Below are 17,005 nucleotides of genomic sequence, written 5' to 3'. Positions count from 1 at the left end.
GAGAGGACTGTGCTCTCTCCTCTACCCTTCAGTAGTTGTAGCTGGGGGGAAGGTCCCATGCAGGATTTAGCTGCCGGGGTGGTAAGAAATGAGGGAAGGCATGGAGTGTTCTCCTTTACTGGTGCATCCCAAAGCCAGTACTGCTGGGTTTCGGTGGGCTGGGGGAAACTGCTGCCCATAGGGACCTGCCCAGGATCCTGGGCCTGGCTCTCAAAGCAGCAGGGAGCATGCAATAGTACACTGAAGAGCCAAGGGGAAGGAGCAGGGGGATCAGAGAAACAAGGATGAGAAAGTTTTTTGAGTGAACTTTCCTTTTTCTGGACAAAGTATGTCCTCCTTCTGCCACACTGTCCGGGGGAAAAGCGTAGCACAGTTCAATTTAAAGGTAGTCATTCTCTCCTGCGTTGACACTTGGAAAAGTAGTTTTGTTAGTAAAACTAGCACATAACCATTACCAAAGTTTGCTTTCTCTGAGCAACTTTAACACCTTGGGGAAATACTGTAAACAACAGTTGCTGAGATTACACACTTGTCCTGAGATACTGTTGACTACTCAGTTTGTTTTGCCTTTAAATATCCAGATATTTTTTCTTTACCTGCTTTCTCTTTATATTTTTTCACTCACCTCTTTTAATGATTACTCACACCTCAGTTGTGTAGTCCCATATATCACAGAGGATTTGGTTTTGTCATACTGTGCTACTACTAAATATAAGGAAAAGAGCTTTAATGAGACCTCCTGCACTATTGCAGAAGATATGGCTAACTCCCTGAAATATTTATTTCATCATCTACTTGAGATGCTTTCCTTTTGCATATCTATTTCATTAGACCCTAACTTATCTCAGACATGAAGCCACCCCCGTAATATATGCTAAGTTTCCCAAATCTGAAACAAGAAATTCACCTCCATCTCCTTAATGGTGCTTTTATCAGATATATGTACATTTCTTAACCCTTGCCATTCTTTTGTTTAGCGTTGGTTTCTGTTCCAAGTCTCGGGCTAGAACCCACTGCAGCTGGTGCGTGTGAAGTGACAAATTTTCACTCAGTTTAAGAAAAAAATCTCAGCAGAGTGTGCAAAAGGAGGAGACAGTGAGAGCAGGGGAGACAGAACTAATGAGAGGATGTCAGGTGCAGCTATTACATGGCTTATGGAGTTTACTTGCTCTGCTTTACAAGCTGGCAGTGGCAACTTGTAGCCGACTGCTGACCAGTCTAGTGGATGGTGGTGACCTTTCAGGTATCAGAGCAGACAAGGGTTTTGAGCACCTCAGGGAGAGGAGGATAGAAGATAATATACTGTTATTAGGGAAGCTGGACATTAAGAGTGCTTTGAACTAACTTTCATGAATAAAGTTTGCATATATTCTTGCCTGTCAAGACCTGGTTCTACTTGTGATAAATACCAACTTTTTAAGTATGTTGGAATGTATGTTTGCATAGATGCAACTTTTTTGTCAGCATGCATATATTTTTATTTTTTCCACAGAGGACTTCCTTGGTTGCAAGCCACAGAGAGGGATCCCAGTAGTGTGCTTTTAAATTTATTTTTCTTTACAGAGGGAAAAATAGAAATCACATTCAGAATGTTTTTTCCACGGATGCTTTGTTATACCTTCTTGACAAAGACTTTGGGGCTTTACAGTAAAAAGATGGGGGGAAAAGGCTTTGGTGCTACTGGTGAAGGAAACACTTTATTAGCAGAATTTTGAAAAAAAGTAAGAGGGTTTTTTTGATGTAAAGATAGGGCAAAGTCATATATATATGTGTGTGTGTGTATATATGTGTGTATATATCATATATGAAAAAACCTATATAACTCTGTGGTTTAATATTATTTTTTTGGATCTAGAGTGACTGTGCTCTGAGCCCAGTGGGTTGTATCAGTTATTTCAGATAACTGCTGCAAAATCTTTGATATCAAAGTATACCATTGTGCTTTCTGCTTATTGTACAGAATCTATAACCATGCTGCAGAGAGCTTGACACAATAGTATCACATCTATTTTTGTAACTCTGTCTGTAAAGCCACATAGTTTAATGACTCAACCCTCAGATGCCATAAAAATTAATGGAAAGTCTATTGAATCCGTCTGGTCTGTATGTTCTTTTTGTTCTCACAGTGTCTGGTATAGAGAGGTCAAGGGAACCATGACAACTTCTCAGCATCCTCAAAAATAGCTGTTCTCAATATAAAAATGTCATGACTTGTACACTGAGTATTTTATGCTTTCTTCTGAATATCAAGGCAAGTGCTGTCTGCCTGGCCTTGCACTTCTGTCTCATTCACATTTGTGACCCTGCTGACTGTCAAGACAGGCTTTGAACCTGTCATTGCATAGATAGTGGAATTGTTAACTCTGGTGAATGGAAGATTGTCCTTGCTGAGCCCTAGGAATATTTCTCTAGCAGCTTGTTGGGTTCATTTTTAATGCAAGCATTTTGAAGCTGTGCCAGAAAGCAAACATTAGCCCTATTGCTAGCAGAAATACAGTGGTAGAAAGAGACAGGTAAGAGGGTCAGAAATGTGTAACAGATAGAATTATAATGGAGCTCTGCAGGTTTTCCTATAGATGCTCACTGTGTATTACAGTTGTAAACTGAGACACAAGCTCTAGCCAGAGAGTTGGATGCAGATTTAACTCCTCTGTTTGGAAAAGGTTTGGATATGATTTCAGTCTGCCTCCTTAGAAAGAACTGTGAAGGAACTTGGAATACAGTATCTCAGATAAATCAGCTGTAGCCTGAATTCAGGTATTAGTATATTTTGGAATGCAGGGAGTTCTGCCATGAGTCCAAGGTTGCTCAGGGACGGATGCAAAGTTTCCCAAGCTTTTACAAGCTTTTGTGATTAGTAAAAGGATCTAAAAAGCAATGGTATCTTAGTCAAACTTGTCCCATGAAAATGTGATCATTCCTTGCTTTCTGGCTAAGCTAGTTCTGCTTAACTTTAAACATCTTGTAGGATGTGTGCAATGCAGATGAAGTCCTGTCAAAAACAGGGTGTTTATTAGGCACAAATATGTTTTCCTACAGTAGATGTTCCCATTTCACTGCTTTTTTGTCCCTCCTCCCTCTTACCCATCTCCCTTCCCCAAACAAGCCTGTTTACTCTGGCCCACATTCTGGCTTTCATTTATGTACTTCTTAGAGCTATCCAAACCAAAGGTATTATTGAAATGCAAGGTCATGTTCCACAAATTTTTAGTAGGCGTCTCTGTTAAAATCTAACTCCCAGAAATAAGCTGCTAATGTTTAAAGCGGCTCTCCACACAGTAGTCCAGTGTTTTAGGCATGAAAATGGATTTTTCTCATCTTAGCCTGTAAAGGTCAAAAAACATGCCATTGACAGGGCATGATTGCTGTGTATTGTGGAAGAACACCTTCCCTTCGCTGGTGCCAGTTCTACATTCATTTATACTTTAATAGGAAAAAAAGTCAGATTGTCTTACCCCCAGTTTCTGACCTCTTCCTAAGATTCCAGATTACGCATGTGCTGTGGCCATAGCTGCGGTGGCTTGTAAGTTTTGAACTCTTCTAGTTGCACTTTGTGCTGTAACCTGCATTGCCATGTGCGGGTAGACAGTCCCAACTGTCTCGCTGAACAAACAGGATTGTAACATCCACATCTTTTTACATTTCTGAGATTCGTGCAGTTACGAGAATTTCACCCTGGGGCTGGGAGAGTGAGACATATATCCGGTAATCAAGACCTCTTTCCTGACATTCCTAATATCTGCCAGAATAGGAGGAGGATATGCTGAAATATGCAACTTTGTAACACATTTTTCAGATTCTGAGACAGAAAAGTACAGAGTAAAATAGTTGTATATTTGGAAGATTTTTCTAAAAATCTTATTCTGCATAGAAATTTATGCAGAAGGTATGCATGCTCTGCTAGTGCTTAATATTTAGGTTCATCATGTATTTGTTCATGCAGGTTCTTCAAATCTATCTGTTACTTAGCAAAGTCTGTTATTTCTCCTTAGCTATTAGTGCTTTTATTTTATTATACTATTAAAATATGAATGTGTTTTTACTTAATTTTATAGCCAGCAGAGCTCTCTAGCAAAACATTTTTCCCTTTTACACTTTCAGATGTCAAATACAAAGGATTCTGCCAAGGCATTAAACTAACTGATGTGCAGTGACCGATAAATTCTAACTTTATAATAAGTGCCAAATCGTTCCAACTTTTCTTTGTAGTCACTCCATTAACAGGAATCCCAATGGATTCCTTTGGTATTCACATGCATATCAGAACTAATTCTCTGGGAATTTCAGGGCAATTCATCATTTTGCTCTGTTTTATGATGCCAAAAAATGTTGCATGCATACATTATAAAATGGAAATTTAGGAACACACGTCACAACTAGAAAATAGAAATCTGAGATAACTTCTGTTTTCATTAGACTATTAAATCTTCATTTTACATTTAACCCTTTATAAATAATGGGTTGTATACTTTCCTGCCTATCAAACTATTTTATGGAAGGGTCTGTGCAGTAGTGAAGTCTTAGGGGAAACACATTGTAACTTTTTACCAATAAAGTGTTTGGGGAATGGTTTTCCTGCTTGATATTTGTATTGCTCACAAATTTTTTTCCACCAGAAGATCTGCAGGATTATATCATTGGGAACATTGAGGTTTGGATGGTAATAAGCACAATTGCTGTAAACCACTCCTCATATTAGTGCTTTTTTTAACTGCTTAATTTGTAACAAAATGAGAGAGAGTTTATTATGAGGTTTTGTTTTTTAAAATATTACTAGCAGTTCAGAGCATGTCAGAGGCTTCTGAATTACAGATATATCAGTAAGAACAAATTTGAAAGCAATATATTTTTTCATTGCTTACATAAGCGCTCTCAAATATGCAACCCATCTATATCAAAATGGGACCTAGTGGTACATGATTGAAGGCTTATTATAAATTACATTGGCTTATTATTTTTTTGTATCAAGTAACTTTATGCTTTTTTCTATCTTTGAAACTAAAATGACGCACTACATTTGTCTAAACTTTTGAAAATTACCACTGGGTCTTACTCTTTGTGCATCAGAGTGAAATATTTTTAAAATATTGTTAGTTATGCTTTTAGTGTTCTAGTTTATTAATAATTCTAGAGGTTTTTAAAAACTTCTCGGACTGTTCCTTTGACTCTGTTTGTAAGGGAATGCATGACTTACCAAGCTGGAGCTAATGTTTTGCATATGAAAATTTTTTAAATACATAAAACCAAAATAGAATTGCAAAGGACACTGCTGGTGATTTTGTGTGTGACAGTTTAGAATTATTTGAGGACATTGGGAGGGTCAATTTAAAGAACAGACAAAATGTCATGGTTCTTCACGAGTTATACTTGTGGTTTGATATCTGAAGTAGGTCTTGGCCATTATTTGTGCAGTAGAAAAATGAAGCATCTTCTCTTTTCTAAATTTTGCCATGTTTTTAGTAGTGCTTGAAGAATAAAGGAGGATGATGGAGATAACTCTATGTAGGGATCAAATTTGAGGTCATATATATCAAATTCACAATCCTTTGTTAAGTTGTGAAATTCACTTACATGAAATGTGAGCAGATGCTGTGGGTTGTGAGATGCTTGCTGTCTTTGGCTTGGGTTGATTTATGTATCTGTATTTCTTTTGACAAAACCAATGCTCTCTGCATTGCCTGAATGCATAAACTCAAAAATAACTCTTGGCCACAGACACAAATCCTTCAGTTGGCAGTTTCCACTGCACCTTTCTGGCAAGTTGAGGTGCAAATGCAAATGTTTGTGGTTTTGTTCTAATTTTGAAGCTACGGGGCTTCAAACTTCCCAAAGCTTTCCACATCTAGTGAGGAGGGTGCACGTGGCCTTTGTGGAATGGCACCTGCATAAAGCTGTAGCTGCCCTCGGTCTGGTAACCCAGCAAAAGCACATGGCAGGGCTGTAACAAGTATGTGTGTCAGCTGTCTATTCTCGTCTCTAAGATCTTGTGGGATTTTTTTCTGTTCCTTCATCTTTTTCTGGGCATTAAGCTTCTTTTCATTTGCAGCACGTCCCCCTCATGCAAGCGCCGAGCAGTGCCAGCAATCTCTGCTGTCAGTCAGGCAGGCTGATGCCTGCAGCTCTGCTCCTCTGGACACGATGGCACAGGCGGACTGGGTCACTTGTGAATAGGCCTTTCTTTGCAGCCACGTGCTCCCTGGCTGTGGGGCCACCCACGTTCTGCGGCCTTTAATTGGGGTGCTGCAATCGAGCTAATTTTGTTCTCAGGACACTCAGAAGCCTTCAGCCTTGTGGAGGTTACCTTTAAAAATAGCACAGTGAACTGCACGCCAGCACAAGTGAAAAATGAGCGCTTGTTCAGCTGTGTTTGATCCACTGGCAGTGCCATTGCTAGCCTGCAAATGGTCTGGGACCACGTGTCTGAGGAGGTTTGGGGAGGAGCACTGGAGCGTGCTGAGATCCTCAGCTCTGTCTGGCTTCCAGCTAAGCTGAAGTTCGTGTGATATGTTTGGGTTTGGAGTATTTCAGGCAATTTCAAAGTCATCTCGAATTCATTCAAATGAATTTCACATTAATTCATTTGAATTACCTTTGAAAATGATATTTTTCCATATTTTGGACCAGATTAACTTTATAGAATGTATGATTTCCAGAATTGTGAGAGGAGATGGACTGATAGGCAGTTTTCATATTGTTCTACTAAAATAACGCTTCTCCATGTTGCTCTTCTATCATGTCCATTTCCACTTTCAGTATTCTTTACTGGTAAATCTTATCAAGGTATAAACACTCTCTGGCTGGGGAAGGTACTCCAAAGTGGGAATTTTTGATAACCCTTAGAGAGGGATGTTTGTTATGATTGAGTGGCTGGGATTCAGATGTCATGTCGTCTCTTAGGAAGTCATACAGGTTCTCTTACTGCCCACAAAAGTGAGCAAATGAAGGTTTAGTTTTGGGGTTGCTTTGTCTGTTTGGTGTTCATTCTTTTCCCCAGCAGTGCAGCACTGGTTATTCCTACTGAGTGTTTAAACACCAAAAGCAGCACATAGTGCATGCGGGACCAGAAAGCACAGCCTCAGCCACCGGAGGAGTGTCCAGTGGCACAGGGAAGTTTGTACAACCTGTGGTACAGACAAAGACTCCAAGTTTCTTCCCCAGCTTGTTGGGAAGTGATGGATGCCAAGGAGGTGAGGGGGTTGAAGAAGACATAGGCTTCCCCTTTGAGCAGGTAGCACTGTCACTCCTGTAGAAAGGCAGGGGGTAGTACTGTTGTGTTCTCAAACGCTGGCTTTTTCCCTATATAAACTATATATTTTCTTAGCAGCGCAGGAAATTGTTTGTCCAAAGCTCTGGAAAGCCTGAATATACCAGAAGTGTATTTGTATAAGGACACCAATCTTTTAATGCTTGAACCATCTCTTGTGTGAGATCTTTGGTAGGTTGAGAGATAGAAACTACAGAAAAAAAACCCCACATAAGTATGGGGTTAGGGGAGAAAGTGTAGGCATATATTAGTGTAGTTATTTTGCTTCTGCTACTCCAACAAGTGACATGCAAATTGTTTTGAACACAGTAATGTTGAGAAAATGCAAGTTGTTCTAAATTTTGGAAATGTGAGCTCCGCAAAAATTTCTGGGGAATCTGCAAAAGTTTCAGGAGATAACTGTTCTGCCTGTAGAATTACACTTGAAAAGAGTAGAAGGTAGCTTTTGATAGGCTTTCTCTTTGATTTAAACTGGAATGTTTTTTCCAATTCTCTGGAAGTGATACTTCATTAGAGCAAACCTACCTCTTCAGCACAGTCCAGATCACTGAGAGTGGGACCATGTGCTTATTTCCAAGTAACAACAGCTTCAGTAAGGTGTGGTTTCTAATTAAGAGTTCCTCCTAGCTCAAATGCTATAACTCAACCTTGCAATTTATGTATATTATTAGCATAATTATTTTTACATTACTTCTCTATTGCTTAGCTTTTTCTTAATAATCAAGACATAATTTCATGTTTATATGTGTGCATCTATTAACAGCAGCAATGAAGTAATAGTCTGCAATGTATTCTTGTTCTGCTCTCAGGATAGGCACAGAGAGCAGATTGTTACCTTCTAAAGAATGCACACAGTAACAACATACATGCTCTTTCATAAATTTGACAAATACGGACACAAGATTACTCCACCCCATCTTTTGGCCCTATCTTCAGGTGTGTGCCTATTGTACCTGCTCACCACCTCACTTCACAGGTGCAGCACACATATCTGATGTTTAGGAAGGTTTCTCATGACACTTAAAATTTGGCCCTTTTATTGTTTTGGTCTTATTTTCTTCATTCATCATTTTTAAAGTATGAATTTGGACTGTAATTAACAGACTATTCTAATTAGATTTCTGGGCTATAGACATTTTATTAGCAATGTAGCAATCCTGCCCTGCAAAGCAGACATTTGGGACTCAGCAAAGTGTGTTGCTACCTCCAGTACATCTTACAAGACTAACAGGCAGTGTGTCTTTGTGTCTGGCCGATTTGGTGTATTGGGAAGAAATACACTTTAGTCATTTATCATTAATCATTTGTCATTAATGACAGTTAGTCATTGTTACAAAGCAGGGCTACTCTTGGTAGGGTCAGTGAAATGTGAGCAAATGTTGCTCTTGGAAGAGTGAGCTGCTGCTGCTTGGGAGAACCAGCTGCAGTACAAGTATATGCTGATGGGAGGGAAGTGAGGCAGATAGTGCCTGAGGATGTGTTGTTCCACTGGTGTGCATTGTTGTCCCTGCCTTCTTTCTATCTGTAGGAATTAACAAAGTCCCACCTGATTGTGAGGAACTGTTCTTGCACTGCAGTTCCCAGCTGTTCTTGCTGTTAGTGTGCTCTTGGGTAGAGATGGAGAGGATGACCTGAGCAGGGTGTGCTGCAGGGAGGGGATTTCCTTCATTGTTGTGGTGCTACCTTTAAATTAGAATTTTAAAACTGCTTAACCCGTTTTCTTTGTCTTCCCTGTAGGATGGGTCACTGGGAAATATTGATGATCTGGCACAGCAGTATGCAGACTACTATAACACCTGCTTCACAGATGTGTGTGAGAGGATGGAAGAGCTGCGCAAGCGGAGGGTTTCCCAAGACCTTGATTTGGTATGTAGAAACGTTACGACTTTATTAACAAATAATTGCCATTCATGCTCCGGATGAAGAATCAATATTATAGGTTGAAGAATTAACCAGGGAAATAGCAGTATGTGGTTGTGTTCACACACACACAAATGTTTCAGCCAACTCAATTAAACACATGGAATTAGCTGGATTAGGTTTTTTCTAGGTTTTTTTTTTACGATTCATTAAGCCTTGGATTAATTAATAAGCATTTCTTATTTCTTCTTTAATTAGAGTACTTCATGCTTGCATACATTTAGTTGCAATCCTCAGCTCTCAGAGGCAAGATACTGTCTGAAGAAAGCATTGTTTCCTTGCTCCAAGATGTTCCCAGTGTGAGCACAATGAAATTGTGAAGGTTTTCAGTTGCACTGGACAAACTTTAAAGAGGTGCTTCTCAAAAGTCCAGGGTGCAAATACTGGTTCCAGACTCCCAAATGTAAGCAGTTCTGCAAACCCCTTTCCATTATTTTGTGTATTATAGAAAGTGTAGCAGGTGATACAGGATCACAGGGCATTTCAGGATGGAAGGGACCTCAGGAGGCCCCTAATCCAGTTCAGAGCAGTTTCAACAAGGAATTCAAACCAGGTTGCTCAGGGCTTTGTCTGACTGAGTTTGGAGATCTCCAGGAATGCAGATGTTGCACCATCTCTGAGAAACCTGTTAATACTGCTTTGCTATGTTCATAGCAAATTTCTGTTTTTAAATAATATTCTGTGAGATCCTCCCCATGTCAATTTATACCTGTTGTCTGTTGTTCTCATGCCACACACCTTTTTGATAACCTCCCCACAGATACCAGTACATAATCTTGCAGCATTCTTTACTGACAGGTGAGTCTCCCAACTCTTCTTGCTGGGCACAGGCACAAGTCCTTGAGATCGCCTTGGTAACAGCTGCAACTGATGATGTGGATTATTTAAGGCTACTTTCTTTCTTTTTGGGATTCCAGGATAGCAACTGAGAGGCTTCCAGAGTTTGTAGAGACTACAGACTTCAGTTACACAATTAATGGCTGCAGAATGAAGGCAGGGAGTGATCTTCTGCTCCACTGAAGTTTGTTAGTACCTTCTTTATTTTTAAATAGAAAAAAAGCAAATGTTTTTGCAGATCTGTTGCTGCCAAGAAGTTCCAAGGGTTAAACAAAAGGCTATTGCAGGAAATTCTTTTGTAGACAGACCCTTGAGGCTTCTGTGCAGAGAAGCTGATGGCACAGAACTGTGGTTCTCATGAAAACACCCACGCCTGGCAGGCCCGGTGTTCTCGGTAGCTGTTGGCAGCAATGAAACCCCTTTTCCTGGTGCTCTTGGAAGGCAGCTCCTGTGCTGGGTAATATGGAGTGTGCCTTATGGCGTGAGAGGACCCCTTCCATTTAGACAGATGGGCCTAATTTGGCTCCCTTTGCTTCCGAAACTGCAGAAGCCAGGCTGGAGAAAGCCATGTGAGCTTAATTAACTCACATCAAAGGTGCGGATCTTCACGCTGGTTTAAATAGATGTGAGCTAACCAAAGACAGAGCATCAAGTGATTCATTCTACTCCAGAGAAGCTATAGCTGTGTGAAAAACAGCCTGGAGATTCCACTTCAGTGTCTCTGATACTGAGTTTGCTTACTCTAGTGGTCCAGGGATGACTTCTTGAACTGTCAGGTCAGAGAGAAGACAGTGCAATTGAAAATTAAATTAGTGCTCCATTTTTGCTACATCTGTCACTCCTATAATACAGTTTCTAGACATAAGATAGCCATTCTGCTGATAACATATGAGACTATAGATATTAGCTTACTTGTCCAACAACTGCACCCAAACAATGCTGACTGCAGCTGAAACTTGCTTTCATCAATAAACAGATAGGCTTGACTTAGTTACACAGGGAGAGGGAAATGGCTGTGTAGACCAGAATGTGATTTTAGTGTGATGAACAAAAGAGTGAGTCACTTGTGGTGTTTTTCCTCTCTATACACCTTGAGGAAAGGCTGTGTATTGGCAGACGTTTGGGGATAGTGAATGGGAAATGATGCTGGGGGGAAATGCCCAATGCACATCCCAGATGTGCTATGATAACAAAAAAAAAAATAAAATAAAAAAACTACCAGATAGCAAATATATGTAGCTCCAAAATTATTCTGCACCAGTATTGTTGGTCTGTTGGTCTAGTCTGACCTTGCTCTGCCATGTGTTGCTCTTCTAGCAGGTATGAAGAGGGCAGTGCTGTATCTACACCCTCTCTTCACAACAGTGGGGTTGTGCCAGAGCTGGAGGTGGGCAGTGTATCAGTTCTTCCTCTCCTCCCCAGTGGTCTTCTCCCTCTCTTTAGTGAAGTGAACAGAGCAGAGCTGACATACATTGAGTGTTAGTGCACATTTTCAGGGGTTTGCTGGGGTGACGGTTACTGAATCCATACGAAAATGCAGTATTGAGTGCATAATAATACTTAGCAGAAACACAAAAGGCCAAGGTTAGGTTGCTGCTTTTACTGAACAAAGTGAAAGAGCAGGTCACCCCAGGAGTCAAAGCGTCCTCTAAACCCTGCACAGAGAGGCCCTGTCAGGAGGAGCAGTGCAATAACAAAGACATGCCTGAGCTGGCAGAGCTTTGGCAGGAACATGTATTTAGCACCGGCTCGCCCAGATTGCCCTTTGTAGCACGTCCACTGGAAGGACAGAAATATGAACTGTTTATTGCTGCTTCTGTACCCTTTGAAATAATTTTAAGCTGTTTGGGTGCAAGTGTTGATATCTTGATTGTATACTGTGCTTTCTAATCAGCTCTCCAGCCTTTCCTATCAGACCATGGCCATTTCAGTCTGGATATCCTGCTCTGAAGTTGAATTTTTAAAAAAATCACTTGGTAAAATTGTTTGGGAAAGCAGCATATCTCGTAACAAAACAGTGGGTGCAGATGGAGCTGAGCATAGAATATTTTTCCAAATGGTAATGCTGTCAAGGATTGTTAGTTGTCCCTAAACACAATAAGTGCTTTCTGTGTTTGGAATTTTGCCTATGTTTTTGTAATGGGGAATGTGCTTGGGTTTGGACATTAATGGTTGTGAACAGCATGGGAGTTGCCCACATTTCCTAGCATTTGGCCTATTCCTGTACACCATGTGGGCTTTTGGCTGAGAAAAAACTGCAGGTGGAGTAGATTGAGTGGATTTTCAGGCCCATAATGAATGTATCACGGGTAATATTGAGGTGGACATCTGCTAAAATACAGTTATGGCCAGAGAAGTGACTCTGTGAGGATGGTATTCTCTAACTGTTCATATGACATCCTTGTCTTTAAATTGGAGAGACGTGAATTAGACAGATGAACCACTCGGATGTATAAGGAATTGGGTGGATGGCCACACTCCAGTGACTCAATATCCAAATGGAGATCAGTGATGAATGGAGTTCCTTAGGGATCAGTATTTGGATTGGTGCTGTTTAACATCTTTGCTGGTAACAGGGAGAGTGGGATCAAGTGCACCCTCAGCAAGTTTGCTGATGCTTCCAAGCTGAGTGGAGCAGTCAACACACTGGAGGGAAGGGATGTCGTCCAGAGGGACCTGGAAAGGCTTGAGAGATGCACCTGTGAACCCTCATGAAATTCAAAAAGGCCAAGTACAAGGTCCAGCACATGGGCTGGGGCAATTCTGAGCACAGGTACAGGCTGGGAGGAGAATGAATGAAGAGCAGCCCTGGGGATAAGGTCTTAGGGGTGTTGGTGGATGAAGAACTTGATATGACTTGCAGTGTGTGCTCACAGCCCAGAAAGCCAACCAGATCCTGGACTGCATCAAAAGGAGTGTGGCCAGCAGGTCAGGGGAGGTGATTCTTCCCTTCTACTCTGCTCTGCATCCAGTTCTGTGATCCCCAGCACAGAAAAGATTTGAGAGGACTGTTCATTCAGCCCAGAGAAGAAAAGGTTCCAGGGGGACCTCACTGCAGCCTTCCAGTAGGAAGGGGGGGCTGCAAGAGAGCTGGAGAGGCACTTTTTACAAGGGCATGTAGTGATAGGGATGAGACACTGGAAGCTGAGGGTGCCCCATCCCTTGAAGCGTTCAAAGCCGGGTCAGACGGAGCTTTGAGCAGCCCCATTGCAGTGAGTTCGGAACTAGATGATCTTCAAATGTGTTTCAATACCAACTCTTCTATGTCCTGCTTCCTTTGTGTCCCTGGGGTCATATCTGCCTGGCTCACTGAAAAAAGCAGCTTTGCCTTGCCTGTCAGCAGGGCAGGACAGCATTGACTTAGTTGTGCAACAGCAAACTGCATTCTGTTGTCTCATCTATCACTGACAGCGGCCAGCTAACTGCTGGTGCTGAGGTCTGTATTGTAGGTGATGTAGGAGTCAAAGAATGGCTTGAGGTTCTCTGATGGACTCTGACAGCTGCAGTTGGGGCATTGAGAAGTTGCATCCATCTTTTGTCTTGCAAATTCTAGAAAATTAATGCCACTGAAAAGCTAAATGGCATAGTAGTATACTTTTTTTCCCACATTCATGCAATTAGTTTCATTGTGTAGAAGGGGAAATGTTCAGAATCTCTCTCTGTACACTGTGGTTAAGTACAATGCATGTATGTGGAAAAACTAACTTGTAAATCCTGTGTTTGTACGTGTTTTTTGCATGTGTACACAGGCAAAGCTGAAAAATAGAAATGAACATAAAACCATCATAAGTTTCTTATCCTACTTCCAACATCCATGTAGTCTTCCTAAGTCTTGTCTGTGCATGGTTTTAAAAGGTGCTCGACAACCAGTTGCTTGATTACAGATGGAGTTGACTGTCTAGGTAATGTTATCATGTATAAATGGTATGTCCAGCAAGAAAAAGGTGAGGAAAAGCAACAAAAGTAGAGGAAGTTTGAGTGATAGAGTAATAATGGTTTTTCCTCTTTAGAGGTGCACTTATCTGGTATGTTACTGCTGGTTGGCAATATCAGCAGGCTGTTTGAGAACCTAGCCAGCCTTTGCTGAAGCACACTGAACACCCAGAACAGTTGCAGTCAGTGATTTATGTATATTTAAAAAGCCTTCAAGGGAGTTAGCCACCAAAGCTGGAGCTGGGATGCTGAAAGTGTTTGTGGAGTGTGCCCTGTGCTGTACACAGTGTGTCTGTAGCTGACACTAGTCATGTCCACCATTCTTCACATCTTACATTAATATTTCAGGATCCTAGAATAAACTGCTTATTCCTGCTGTGAAATGATCATCTCTGCTGTGAAAATTCAGTGCTGGCTGCTGTTGCTATTTGTCCTGAGAGGACATCTCTGCATCTCACTGGAATAGGATCCCACTGTTTTGTTTTGTCTTGCTGGCTGCAAGAGGCCCTCCAAAGTATAAACAACATCTGAGTTTAATTAAAAAGGTATCTACAGCACAAAAAAAAAAAATAAAAAAAAAAATTGAGCTGGAGAACACAGAGATAAGATTTCCTAATTTTTTGAAAGTATCCAGACTTTATGGGGCAGACAGACACGCAGAAGAAAAAGTAGCTGTAGAAGGGGTGGACTTTCAAGTGTCATTTTGGGGATTTTTTCCTCAGTGCAGATTGAAGTAGGGGGGATTTAGCCTGAGTATGAGGCACATAAAGTAGATTCACATAGAAAATATTTAATGGAGATTTACTGTGTGTGCAGTCTCAGTCTCTCAGTATTTCGGTTATCTTCATAAGTTAAATTCATAGTGACATTTTTATCATTAATTGAGCTTTTCAAAGGTAGACACAATAGAAATTCTGGAACAGACAGTCTATTTTTAGTGTCTGATATCACAGACCAAGGCAGCAAAGGCATTTAAATATAGAGCTAGCATTAAACATGAAAACAAAGCAAGGCTTGTTCTCTATGCAGCAAAGTGAATACCATTCTTAAACAGTTCTTAGTTCACTTAATACTAGCAGAGTAAGTAAAAACCTCTCCACTTTCTGCAAGCTAATGATCTCCTGCAGTCTCACCACTGTTTTTGTTGGAAGGCCATTTATGAATAATCCCTTAAGCAAAATCTGTTCAATTATAGACTGGAGACTCAGTGGACTTTGCAGCTGTGATGGTTTGGGTAACCTTATCTTCCTTTCATACTTTTGGAAGATCCTTGTTTTTTGGAGTAGGATCTTCTATTTAACACTCCTGGTCTTCTGAAGTATTTTTGATAATGTCAGTGTTACAGGAAAAGTAGGTTATCAAAGGTAATTGTTTTTTGTTTGTTTTTTTCTCAACTGGTAATACTGTTATAAACAAAATAATATTTATGTTATAAATAGAAAAGATAACATCTGTCAGACTTCTGGCAGTCTGACTGATAATTGTGGAGGGGAGAAATTCTCTTTAGCTTTATAAGTGTTTTTCTAGGTATTCTTAATCTTCTAACATCATTGGTAATAGTTTTCTTGCCCCTTTACATACAGCAGGAATTTTACTTTGAACCTTAGATCAGTTGAATATATTCTTACTGTGCTCTTCTTTTATCCTAGAAACAGCACAGATCTGGTGGAACTGACAGACTAGATTTGTATTAACTCTGTGATTTAATCTCATTGCAGCCTGAGGACTAGACGGAAGGGGTAATTGATTGACTAACTTTAGCTCCCTTTGTGTATTTTTTTTTTCCTTTCTTCCCTTAGAATTTAAAAGTGACAGCAAAACTGGAAATGTACAGCATCATGCTGGTAATTTGAAATCATTCAAATTGTTTAAAAAGAGAGAGTAGGTTAAATTTTCATTTAAGAAGGTGCATCTCTGAGGGAGAAAAAAAACCCCAAAACAACCAAAAAAACCAAAACTAACAAACAAAATCAACTCAAACCCACCCAAACTCTGTGGTGAGCAGTTTCTGTGATGTGCAGCCCAACTTGCCATTCAGATATTACTAGATTTCCAAGATACCCAGCTGAAGTGGCATTACTCTGGGAAGGACAGCAATGTGTATTGGCTGTGTTAGAAAAGTGTCAGACTTCAGTAATGTGATAGCAGCTAAACCAACAGAGGAATGAACCTAAAAGATGTCATGTCTTCTATTAAGATTACTCCTCTTTGTCTTTGCATAGAGTCAGCTTGACTCCCCAGGCAGCCTCTCTGTGTTCTCAATTCTGTGGTGCTCCAGCCACTCTCACCAGTCCATCTGTGTGTGTTGAGGACAGCTGGCAGCAACTTCAAGTGCCAACTAATTGTAGCTCTTGCTTGTGCTACTTCTAAGTCCCCAAGTAGGGAAACACTACCGTGTGTCCTCAAGGAACAGTAAGGATATTGCTCAAGATAGATGTCGTGAGGGTAGTTGAAAAATCTCCCTTTTAAGAATCGTAACAGCCTTGCCGGTCATTAGGGAAAACAAACAGGTCCTAATCAATAATAAATCAAGAGCTTGTTATGAGGAGAGTGAGAAACACATTGTGATTATTGGTGCACATCTGGATGTGCTTTGGAATGGCTGTTTCTCCACAGCAGAAGGACACTCATCCAACGAAGATGCCTAGAGGAATGCAGGCCTCCCATCTGTGAATTCAAAGGGACTGATTACTTTTTTTTCTCTTCTGCTGGCCTGGCCTCTGTTCTTCATGATGTAGGTTCTGATGCTTCACAGCTACTCTCCTTTGATCTTTCCATGCTTTATCTTCTCTCAGTGTTGTGTAGGTTTCCTGTTTCAGCAGTGCTGCCTGAAGCGCACAGAGAAATGCTCCATTTCAAACAAGATGCTCTGTGAATTTTGTTTTTGAAGGAGAACTCAAGCAGTTTGAAGAGATGTAATTTCTTTGGTCACAATCTTTTTCTACAAAATAATGAAAAGGAATGGCTATCAGCTGGAAATCCCTCTTCCTGACTCCCATATGTCATATCCCTCTTGATTTATACTTTTAGGTTTTCCCCAATGGTTTAGAT

At 40.6% G+C, this 17,005-nt stretch overlaps 1 protein-coding gene across 4 annotated transcripts in view; it reads left to right on the top strand.

Moving 5' to 3' along the window:
• The window catches only part of LOC107201978 (SAM and SH3 domain-containing protein 1), a 533,641-nt gene that overhangs the window by 426,203 nt on the left and 90,433 nt on the right, over positions 1-17,005 (top strand). For all 4 annotated transcript variants that reach the window (XM_019006071.2, XM_015622095.3, XM_019006070.2 and 1 more), the window contains exon 2: positions 9,002-9,130. In XM_019006071.2, the coding sequence (XP_018861616.1) occupies positions 9,002-9,130 (129 nt within the window). The remainder of the gene's footprint in view (positions 1-9,001; positions 9,131-17,005) is intronic.

Source organism: Parus major, chromosome 3 (assembly GCF_001522545.3).
Source record: "Parus major isolate Abel chromosome 3, Parus_major1.1, whole genome shotgun sequence".
Classification (NCBI taxonomy): Eukaryota; Metazoa; Chordata; class Aves; order Passeriformes; family Paridae; genus Parus; species Parus major.
Note: the sequence above shows the minus strand (reverse complement) of the source record. Positions and strands in the feature narration are given on the sequence as shown.